This window comes from Mobula birostris, chromosome 13 (assembly GCF_030028105.1).
Source record: "Mobula birostris isolate sMobBir1 chromosome 13, sMobBir1.hap1, whole genome shotgun sequence".
Taxonomy (NCBI): domain Eukaryota; kingdom Metazoa; phylum Chordata; class Chondrichthyes; order Myliobatiformes; family Myliobatidae; genus Mobula; species Mobula birostris.
In genome coordinates this window covers 1,751,468-1,763,578 of record NC_092382.1, presented here as the reverse complement: position 1 = coordinate 1,763,578, position 12,111 = coordinate 1,751,468, and the positions used below count along the sequence as shown (strand labels likewise).

Here is a 12,111-nt window from a genome sequence, read left to right as displayed (position 1 = left end):
CCAATTTCCTCCCTTTATAAGAAGCCCCGAGTGCGTTGTACTGTAGTGATTGTGGAAATGTGGAATTTCCATGAACGGCAGCAACACGCCATTGATTCCTCTGGCTATTGTCATCTCCTCTGACTATTGTATACTCGCCCTCGAATATATTGTCGTGTAGGCCTGCGCCGAGAACAGATCTGTTTTAAAGCAAAATGTCCCAACACTGTATTTTATTCAGTCCTCACTAGCAAATGGCAACCAATAATTTACATTTACATACCTTGGCCTCATCAAGTACTTTTCTACTAATTACATTGTCAGAACCTGTGAACATGACATTAAGCAGAGGTGGAAATTCCAAGTTATTTACCCATGGATGTTGTACATTACACATCAGCAAAGGCTTTGACAAGGTGTCACATGGCAGCTTGGTCTCGATGATTAGGTCCAATGCTGTCTGGAGAGGGCAAATTGGATGTATTCGAAATTAGCTTCAAGGTAGCAAGCAAAGAGTGCTGGTTGAAGGTTTCTCCTCGCAGTGGAGGCTAGTAGTCAGTGGTGTGCGCCAGGCTACAAGTTGGGATCTTTGATATTCGTTATTTTATAGCAATGATTTGGGTGCGAATGCACAAGACTTACTTGATGGGTAAGTTCGCAGAATGCATAAAATTAGTAGTTGCTGCTCACAGAGAAGTTCGTCGGAGCATTTAGGGGATCTAAATGGACAGGAGGTGGTAAAGAGATTGAAAAACCAACCTGAGCAGCAAGGGATTCATGCAGATGTTGGGGATTATGTGCAGGAAACAGCCAGAGGAAGTGGATGAGGCCGGTACAATCGCATAATTCATACAGCAGTTGGGATGTGTAGATGGAGTGAAAAGGCCAGAAGGGAAATGGACCCATCACAGGGAATTGTGACTATCTTGGTGGGCACTGTGGTTCGCATTGTCTCGTTTTGCTGAACGCTGCGAATTTGGACTCTATTGTTCCGTGACTCTGTCAGTAGATGCGCCAGGTATAACTGGAGAGACATACAGACATGGTGTGGATGTTGCTGTTAACGGGGAATGTTTAATCCCCAAACCAACTGCATCTCTGATACAGGGGATGAAGATACTGTCAATTTGCAAAATAATCGTACTCTCTCTGACTTACTGTCTGCTTGTGGTGTAATTCAGGGTATCACCAGCAGATGGAGCTTTCTAGCACCGGGACCAACGTGTAAACAAGACGACGACAATCAGCAATCGTCAGAATGGACACAGGTATGATCACAGGGATCTTTGAATTAAACTTCTGTCGCGTTTCTACACAGTACTTCAGATGAAGAAACTGACATAGATGTTAACAGGGCATAGAAAAGTTTCATCAAGCAGTATCATTTATCCCACTGGTAAAGCGGCATTGAGTAATTCATCAACCTAACAGATCCAGCGCAGGGACCTGACACCAGTAATGGTCGAATCACTCCACTCACCATGCAAAGCTTCACCTGAGTGAAAAGAACAGGGACTCCTGAATCAGGTGGTCGTGAGTGAAACACAGACAGGAATGTGACAGCGGTCTTGTGGTTAATGTAAACGTTCAGGGTCAGGGTCCGTTTCACCTCCAGACAAGTACTGAGGTGTAAGATATCTCCAGCTTTCATTTATAAAATTCAGATCCAGATAATAGGAGCATTTCCGGGATTTCAGAGATTCTGTGATAACACAGCATTTCAGGTTTTGGAAGGAAAGCTATCAACCCCCTCTGTTTTTTTCTTGGCTGCTGCGCAAAGGAGAAGGGGGGGGGGTGTTTCCGAAATCTGTTTTCTGTAGCAGAGAGGAGAACATCGCTAGTATTTCGAATGGCTGAGGATCAGGAGGCAGCTCATTGTAGATACATTTTTGGTCTGCTTCGGAGTTTTACTACCCTAATGAATGTCTGAGCTGTGGAGAAATGGTGGACGTGAGTTTCTAAATATTTCCCTCTTCAGATGATCTTCTACCTGAATTTAAATTCCCAAGATTTCTGCTGGGAAACCCGGTATAACCAATGACCAACTGTCTCTGTCACCTGTAGGCATTGTGATTTTGCTCAAATATGTGATTCTATGTGGAATAAAAATATGTTACAGCCTGGAAACAGGTCCTTCTGCCCATCTAATTCATGCTGATTTAAATGCCTGAGATTGCCCTATTTTCCTGCAGTTTTTTACCAAATTTCCCTTGTAAACTTCCTTCTATCCTTTTTCCTGCCCACATGCTCTCATCTTCGTAATTTTATTTGTGTTTGCAATCTCCTCTGGATGAACGTAATATATACCCATCACCCACTAAGTGAAAAATGCCCTTTTCGTCCCTTTTAAATATCTGCACTGAAGGCTTAGATTTCCCTACCCTGGGAAAAAGACTGTGACCATCTACCCTATTTACACCTCTGATTATTTTATGTTCATATACCTGTGTAAGGTCACACTTCGAGTTCCTGAGCTCCAGGGCAAACTGTCCAAGCCGATCCATATAGCACAAAAAGCAACACACTAGTCCAGTACCGTAGTGGTCATTCCCCACTACATACTTCCCAGCTTAATCACCTTCATCCTATAGATTAGCAACTGCAACTACACACAAAGCTCTCTGAGCGAGACATTACCAATGACTTGCATAGTTGTTACATGACGTCATCAGGCGGGGGATAGGAAGGGAACCAGGGGAGCGGTCAGCATAGATCCCTTGGTAATGGTCAGCCTGCGACCCAGGGTACCGGACGATGTGCGTCTCATAGAACACAGAACATAGAACATAGAATAGTACAGCACAGTACAGGCCCTTCGGCCCACAATGTTGTGCCGACCCTCAAACCCTGCCTCCCATATAAGCCCCCACCTTAGATTCCTCCATATACCTGTCCAGTAATCTCTTAAACTTCACTAGTGTATCTGTCTCCACCACTGACTCAGGCAGTGTATTCCACGCACGAACCACTCGCTGAGTAAAAAACCTTCCTCTAATATCCTCCTTGAACTTCCCATCCCTTACCTTAAAGCCATGTCCTTTTGTATTAAGCAGTGGTGCCCTGGGGAAGAGGCGCTGGCTATCCACTCTATCTATTCCTCTTATTATCTTGTACACCTCTATCATTTCTCCTCTCATCCTCCTTCTTTCCAAAGAGTAAAGCCCTAGCTCCCTTAATCTCTGATCATAATGCATATTTTCTAAACCAGGCAGCATCCTGGTAAATCTCCTCTGTACCCTTTCCAATGCTTCCACATCCTTCCTATAGTGAGGTGACCAGAACTGGACACAGTACTCCAAGTGTGGCCTGACCAGAGTTTTATAGAGCTGCATCCTTACATCGCGACTCTTAAACTCTATCCCTCGACTTATGAAAGCTAACACCCCATAAGCTTTCTTAACTACCCTATCCGCCTGTGAGGTAACTTTCAGGGATCTGTGGACATGTAACCCCAGATCCCTCTGCTCCTCCACACTACCAAGTATCCTGCCATTTACTTTGTACTCTGCCTTGGAGTTTGTCCTTCCAAAGTGTACCACCTGACATTTCTCCGGGTTGAACTCCATCTGCCACTTCTCAGCCCACTTCTGCATCCTATCCATGTCTCTCCGCAATCTTTGACAATCCTCTACACTTTCTACAACACCACCAACCTTTGTGTTGTCTGCAAACTTCCAACCCACCCTTCTACCCCCACATCCAGGTCGTAAATAAAAACCACGAAAAGTAGAGGTCCCAGAACAGATCCTTGTGGGACACCACTAGTCATAATCCTCCAATCTGAATGTACTCCCTCCACTACCACCCTCTGCCTTCTGCAGGCAAGCCAATTCTGAATCCACCTGGCCAAACTTCCCTGGATCCCATGCCTTCTAACTTTCTCAATAAGTCTACAGTGTGGAACCTTGTCAAATGCCTTACTAAAATCCATATAGATCACATCCACTGCACTACCCTCATCTATATGCCTGGTCACCTCCTCAAAAAACTCTATCAGGCTTGTTAGACACGATCTGCCCTTCACAAAGCCATGCTGACTGTCCCTGATCAGACCATGATTCTCTAAATGCCCATAGATCCTATCTCTAAGAATCTTTTCCAACAGCTTTCCCACCACAGACGTAAGGCTCACTGGTGTATCATTACCCGGACTATCCCTACTACCTTTTTTGAACAAGGGAACAACATTCGCCTCCCTCCAATCCTCCGGTACCATTCCCGTGGACAACGAGGACGTAAAGATCCTAGCCAGAGGCTCAGCAATCTCTTCTCTTGCTTCGTGGGGCAGCCTGGGGAATATTCTGTCAGGCCCCGGGGACTTATCTGTCCTAATGTATTTTAGCAACTTCAACACCTCCTCTCCCTTAATATCAGTATGCTCCAGAACATCAACCTCACTCATATTGTCCTCACCATCATCAAGTTCTCTCTCATTGGTGAATACCGAAGAGGAGTATTCATTGAGGACATCGCTCACTTCCACAGCCTCCAGGAACATCTTCCCACCTTTATCTCTAATCGGTCCTACCTTCACTCCTGACATCCTTTCTTTCTTCACGTAATTGAAGAATGCCTTGGGGTTTTCCTTTACTTTACTCGCCAAGGCCTTCTCATGCCCCCTTCTTGCTCTTCTCAGCCCCTTGTTAAGCTCCTTTCTTGCTTCCCCATATTCGTCAATAGACCCATCTGATCCTTGCTTCCTAAACCTCATGTATGCTGCCTTCTTCCTCCTGACTAGATTTTCCACCTCACTTGTCACCCATGGTTCCTTCACCATACCATTCTTTATCTTCCTCACCTGGACAAATTTATCCCTTACATCCTGCAAGAGATCTCTAAACATCGACCACGTGTCCATAGTACATTTCTCTGCAAAAACATCACCCCAATTCACACCCACAGGTGTGAGCTTTATAGCCTCATAACTTGCCCTTCCCCAATTAAAAATTTTCCTGTCCTCTCTGATGGTATCCTTTTCCATGATAATGCTAAAGGCCAGGGAGCGGTGGTCACTGTCCCCCAGATGTTCACCCACTGAGAGATCTGTGACCTGACCCGGTTCATTACCTAGTATTAGATCCAGTATGGCATTCCCCTGGTCGGCCTGTCCACATACTGTGACAGGAATCCATCCTGGACACACTTAACAAACTCTGCCCCATCTAAACCCTTGGAACTAATCAGGTGCCAATCAAGGGAATGGTCTGTCTGTGACCGAGGGGACTGGACATCGTGTGACAAAGCGATTGGAGAATATACGATCCAGCAGACTGGACCATGAGTAATCCCGTTGCTGGTCTGTGTGTGACACTGACTACTGGACAGGAAGTGACCCTGGGAGATTTTAGCTTCTGGAAGATAATCGCAGTGATATTTCCGAGTATCACCAGACACCGCTGCATTGAGATCCCCTGGTCATCCGTGTGTTCAACTGCTATGAATTCAGTGATCAGTATTACTGTGTCTATCCTGTTATTTTACTGGGAGTGAATGTGCTCAGACACCGGCTTATTGGGATGGTCAGCTGGCAAGATGTATGGTTGACATTAACCAGCACAGTTCCACTCCAAATCTGGTCAGCCAGAGTCTCGGCTCCATTGCAGTCTGAATCAATTTTGCTCATCTCTAAATGATAATAGTATAACCTGCAATTCATCACTTATTTCAGGTGGGATAATGAATCGAGTAGGGAAAGCACTGAAGAGGATTTTACCAGGCAACTCATCGAGGGAAGATGATCTAGATGCGGGAAGCAAGGTACCAAAACAAGGTGAGACTGAGAGCAATGTCCCAATGGAATGCGGTCCGGCCGCAGCGGAAGTGGAGCAAATTCAGCTCAGAGACAGTGACGTCAGAGACACTGATCAGGACCCTGGAACCGGTACAAGTGAGGCGACTGTCTGTCAGCTCGGAAGCTCATTAAACACGGAATTGTCAAGTCCGCAACAAGGAGCAGGTGAGTGAAATATGAGGGTGATGGGTTCACAGAATGTGGCAGGGAGGAGGGTAAACGTGAGGCCTTGTTGGAGGGTTGGTCAAAGGAGAGGGGGAATGTGTGGATGTGGTACATGTGGTGTAGTGGGGCACCCATTATCCCACTACAGAAAATGTACTACCTGCTGTGAGGATTTCCAGGATGAGTATTGGAGAAAATGCAACTTTCCGGATAAGAGAGTATTTCCAGGATATGAGTTATGGGAAATGTATTCGCCAGGATGGAGATACCATCTCTGGGAAGTGAATATTACCGACAGGCCCAACATTTATTGCCCATCCAAAACTGAAATAGGTGAGTGGGTGGGATGGGGGATGGACTGGTTTGCATTAAATGTGGTCCTTCTATTGCGTAATGCCCAGAGCATTGCTGGGTCGGTTTTAAGGCCGTTGTTGGAGATGGGGAATTAATCCATTGTTTGTGTCTGTAGGCAGGTTCAAGACATGTTATTTTTTTGTTGAGTTGGGTGAGAGCGGTGGAGACAAGCGATATCTGAGTTCAAGCATACATTTTCCTTTTTATATTCACAGAGCCAGAGTTTACAATCTCTGACCTCCTGGCACAGGGGGAGGAATATCGACTGTACCAGCTGACAAATTTCTACAGGGATAGACTCCAACAAGCAATTGAAGAAAAGTTTGACAGACTCGCTTTGATGCTGACAGAGGAGGGACATTTCAGTAGAGAAGAAAAGGAGGTGAGTGTATTTAGTGTATTGTCACCGAATTGCTGGTATCAGAGGGAATAGTGATCAATATTCATCTCCTGCACGATCTAGAAGGTCTACATGACAATGGAGACTTTGATCTCTGACTTGTCTCTCACAGATCTGGTTTCAGCTGTTAAGGTGGGGAGCACTGGGAACTACAGGTTCAGCGTCACCTTTTCCTCTCACACCGGCTGTATTTAACTGTGATATACGTGCAGTGGCTGCATATCTGAACGGCTGAACAGGCATTAAATCTAAAATAAATTTAGCATCTTATCAGGACCGTCGGTCAAATTCACATGAGTTTATTAATATATGAATATTAAGCTGTCAGATAGTAATCGTACCTTCTGTGTTCTCCAAATGAACTCTCGAACATATATGTGGCTAACCTTTCATAGAGTCATGGGAAAGGACAGAACAGAAATAGGCTCTTTGGCCATCTACTCCATGCAGAGCGATTTTAAACTGCCGACTCCCATCCACCTGCACAAGGACTATGCTCATCTGTACCTTTACCTTTCATGGATCTACCAAACTTCTCAACCGCTGAAATCAGTTTACTTGTATCACTTGCACTAGGAAATCAATCTCTACTCTCACGACCCCCTTGAGTGAAGAACTTTCCCCTCATGGTCTCCTTCAACTTTTCACCTTTCACGCATAAAGAAAGACATCTTGTCAAATGCCGAGCTAAAGTCCATGTAGATACACTGCCTTGCCTTCATGCACATTCTTACTCGAAAAACTCTATAGCATTATTGAGACTCGAGCTACCCGGCATAAAACTGATATTTCATGACCCAGGAAATCATGAAGTTGCCCTAAAAGGGAAGAAAAAAAAGACAAAATGGAAATAATCTGTAGACTAGCTGAATATCTAATTAAAGAGAACCGGGGCACACAATTTCAGGTCAGTCTCCATGTACCCCACAAATAGTGATGGTCATGTCCTAGATCTGACCTTTCCAAACGCAAGAGGCATTAGAAAATTATATGTGTTACACTGACCAGTCACTCTGTTCTCGTTGGGATTCATTGGCGCTGTCTGTAATATATCAATCTGACATTATCTAAATGGCTCTGCTCAGACAGGAGAAGTAATACGTAAATGTGTATGAGATCATAAGCTATAAGAGCATAATTAAGCCATTTTCCCCATCGATTCTGTTCCACCATTTCATCATACCTGATCCAATTCTTATCTCAGCCGCACTCTCCGGCCTCCTTTAATATTATATGCTAGCTTACTATCGTATTCGATCCTTACCACCTTAATGATTACTTCAGTTGCATTCCATTGGTTTTCAAAAGCTTCCCAATCCTTCAACTTCCCACTAATCTTTCTCTACCATATACTCTCCGTTTAGATTTTATGTTCGCTTAACTTCTCTTGTTATCCACAGTTGTGTCATCTTTTCTTTGGAATACATCTTCTTCTTTGGGATGAATACACCCTGCTCCATTTGAATTGCTTCCGGAAATTCCAGCCTTTGCTTCTCTGTTCAATCAATTCTGGGCAGGTCCTGTCTCATGCCACTGTAATTCCCTTTACTGCACTGTAATGCGGATATATCTAACTTTAGCTTCTCCTTGTCAAATTTCAGGGTGAATTCGATCACGTTATGATCAATTGTCCCTAAGGGTTCGATTACCATAATTTGTCTAGACAATACCGGTTCAGAACAGCTGATCCTCAAATGAGCTCAACCATGAGCTGCTCTAAAAGCTATCTCGTAGGCACTCTTAAAATTACACCACCTGAAATTCATCACCATGCTGATTTATCCAATCTACCTGCATACTAAAGACCCCATGAATAATGTAACATTGCCTTTTAGCATGCATTTTTTCATCTCTTGTTATAATATAAAGGTCACATTCTTACTACTGTTTGGGAGTCTATGGACAACTCCCATCAGGGTCTACTTAACTCTATCCACAATGATTCAAACCTTCCAACCCTGTACACCTCTTTCTAAAGATTTCATTACATTTTTTACCAACAGAGCAAAGCCGCCTCCTCTTCCTGTCTTTTCGATACATCAATCTCACAGCTATAACCTTTTTTCCATCCTTGATTCAGTGATGCCTACAACATTATACCTGCTAATCTGCAACTGTGCCGCAAGTTTATCTACCTTATTCCATACGTTGTGCGCGTTTAAATACAGCACCTTCAGCCCTGTATTCACCCTTGCCGATATTGTCCGCCTTTTATGTTGCAACTAATCCTGTTGGCTGAAAATTTTCCCCATCAACAGCCCCTCCTCACTACGCATTGCCTCTGTTTGTAAACTAGCTACCTCATCTTCAGCACTATTATCGGCTTTTCATACGGTACTTCTGCTATTGAAATATATACAGCTCAGGACACCATGCTCGACCTTTTGATTCCCAACTTTGCGGCCTTACCAACATCTGCCTCCACTAACTGTTCTGACACACTGGTTCCAATAGCCCTGCAACTTTAGTTTGAACCCCACCATCCAGCATTAACATATCTTCCTGCTTAGATATTACCCCTCTCCAGATTAGGTACAACCTGTACCTTTTGTATAGGTACCGCCTTCCCGGAAAGAGAGACTACTGATCCAAAACGTTTACGCCCAACCTCCTATACCCAATCCTTAGCCACGTATGAAACTGGATAATCATCCTAATCCTGGTTTCACTAGCATGCGGCAGGGGTAGCAATCATAAGACCTCAACCCTTGCAGTCCTGCCTTTTAACTTAGCACCTAACTCCCTGAACTGCCTATGCAGAACCTCCTCACTCACCCTACCCGTTTCATTGACACCTATATCAACCACGATTTCTGGCTGCTTACACTCTCACTTAAGAATGCTGAGAACTCGAATCCGAAATATCCCTCACCTTGGCACCCGGGATGCACCATACCATCCAGGAACCTCACTATCTAATCCCTCATCACCACACTGTGCCTGTTCTCCCGCTTCCTTCCTTTCTGAGTCACAGAGGCAGACTTAGTGAGAGAACCGACCACTGTACTTTCCTTTGTTGAGTTATTACCGCCCCCCCCCACAGCCCCCCCCCGGGGGCAGTATACAAAGTGTTTTACCTCTTGTTCAGGGGTATTGCCATAGGGGTACGGTACTCTGTTTTGGCCCCTTCATGCCTTTCCCCTTCTTGACTGTCTCCCAGTTTCCTTTGCCCTGCACCCTTGCTGCAACTATCACTCTACATGTCCTATCGATCACTCCCTCAGCCTCCCAACTGATCCAGATTTCGTACAGTTCCATCTCCAGCTCTTAATTTGTTAGAGCTGCAGCTGGATACAAATCTCGCAGTTGTAGCCGTCAGGGACACTGCCTTCCCCCATCCAGCAAGAGGAGCATTCCACTATTCTGCCTGTCAGCCCTACTGTCCAAGCTGAGCAAATATAAAGCAAGAAGAGAATGAAAAAACTTGAGTTTTTATTTTCTTTGCTTTCACTGACTGAAGCCTCTCTCAGCGGAAACCTCGAAGAGCTAAAGCCTCAAGAATTAAAGTCGTAAAATCACCACTTTGACTACGTGCCTAACCCCACCTTCCTTTAGTTTTGCGCCTGATCATCTATTCCAAAAGCCAATTGGTCACTGGTCAAAGCTCTTCCTCGCTATACGGAACTGCTGTTGTCTTGTATCTTCAGACCGTGGTCCTGATTGAAGTCCTCTCCTCTCCAAACTCCCGATGTCGATATTGGCCACTAGCCAACGCTCTATTTCCATGCTCATCTCTGGATTCATCGTCTGAGATCTTCCACTTTATTGGTATGGAACATAAACATTTAAATCCTTTCACAACTGTAGCTCATCAGACCCGTTTCTAATGAAACTCCAGCCCAGTAGAACGACATGAAACTATGCAGATTTATTTTTGGCATAATTATGTTCCACTTTTCCTGTGATGGGCAATCTTTCCATTTCTCTACTTGTTAACTGTTGTTGGAGATTAATCATTCGAGCCCCAGGACATCACTCAGTTATTTCTCAGAGCAATACTCTGGACCCGTCCATTTCCAGCTGCACCCTCGATGATATTCATTCCATCATATGGTCAGGGGAGTATGTTGGTTGAATACTATTCAATGAAATCCAACAGCACCATACAGGTTCTTCGGCCCACGATGCTGTGCTGAAAATGTCCTTACTTTAGAAATTACCTAAGGTTACCCATAGCCCTCTATTCTTTTCATTGATAATTACTCATTTAATAAGGCAGCCCATGCCTGCATTGAGGAAGAGAACACGATTTTACAGCATAAGTGCCAGGTAGTTACCATCTCCATCAAAAGACAACCGCACCAACTTTCCTTAACTTTCTTCAAAGTTGCTGGTGAACGCAGCAGGCCAGGCAGCATCTCTAGGAAGAGGTACAGTCGACGTTTCAGGCCGAGACTGTTCATCAGGACTAACTGAAGGAAGAGTTAGTAAGAGATTTGAAAGTGGGAGGGGGAGGGGGAGATCAAAATGATAGGAGAAGACAGGAGGGGGAGGGATGGAGCCAAGAGCTGGACAGGTGATTAGCGAAGGGGGTATGAGAGGATCATGGGACAGGAGGTCCGGGGAGAAAGACAAGGGGTGGGGGGGGGGGAACCCAGAGGATGGGCAAGGGCAGAGCTCTGTCCGCCAGAGAAAGCAGGATCTCCCAGTGGCTGCACATTTTAATTCCACATCCCATTCCCATTCTGACATGTCTATCCACGGCCTCCTCTACTGTAAAGATGAAGCCACACTCAGGTTTGAGGAACAACACCTTATATTCCGTCTGGGTAGCCTCCAACCTGATGGCATGAACATTGACTTCTCTAACTTCCACTAATGTCCCACCTCCCCCTCATACCCCATCAGTTATTTATTTTTATAGACACATTCTTTATCCCACTCTCCTTTTTCTCCCTCTGTCCCTCGGACTATACTCCTTGCCCATCCTCTGGGTTCCCCCCCCCCCGTCTTTCTTCCCGGACCTCCTGTCCCATGATCCTCTCATATCCCTTTTGCCTATCATCTGTCCAGCTCTTAGCTCCATCCCTCCCCCTCCTGTCTTCTCCTATCATTTTGGATCTCCCCCTCCCCCTTCCCACTTTCAAATCTCTTACTAACTCTTCTTTCAGTTAGTCCTGACGAAGGGTCTCGGCCTGAAACGTCGACTGTACCTCTTCCTAGAGATGCTGCCCGGCCTGCTGCGTTCTTTGATGTGTGTTGCTCGAATTTCCAGCATCTGCAGAATTCCTGTTGTTTCCTTAACTTTCTGTTGTCTTGAAACACCAACTTTAACACCATGGGACATAGAAGCAGAAATAGGCCAGTTTCCCACCGCTTCTGTTCCGCTATTCCATCATGCTGAATTATTATCCCCCTCAGTCCCATTCTCTTGCATTCTCCCATACCTTTTGCTGCTATGACTAATCAAGAACCTATAAAC

The 12,111-nt window shown here is 45.0% G+C and overlaps 2 protein-coding genes across 2 annotated transcripts in view; one reads left to right on the top strand and one right to left on the bottom strand.

Moving 5' to 3' along the window:
* Positions 1 to 156: 156 nt before the first annotated feature.
* The window catches only part of LOC140208203 (uncharacterized), a 55,382-nt gene continuing 43,427 nt past the window's right edge, over positions 157 to 12,111 (bottom strand). Inside the window, exon 3 of the transcript XR_011888687.1 lies at positions 157 to 179. The gene's annotated coding sequence lies outside the window, so the exon portion shown is untranslated. The remainder of the gene's footprint in view (positions 180 to 12,111) is intronic.
* Positions 5,632 to 12,111, top strand: part of LOC140208187 (NACHT, LRR and PYD domains-containing protein 3-like) — a 30,076-nt gene continuing 23,596 nt past the window's right edge. The window contains exons 1-2 of the mRNA XM_072276678.1: positions 5,632 to 5,935; positions 6,505 to 6,671. Of these exons, the coding sequence (XP_072132779.1) occupies positions 5,656 to 5,935; positions 6,505 to 6,671 (447 nt within the window). The 5' untranslated portion in view covers positions 5,632 to 5,655. The remainder of the gene's footprint in view (positions 5,936 to 6,504; positions 6,672 to 12,111) is intronic.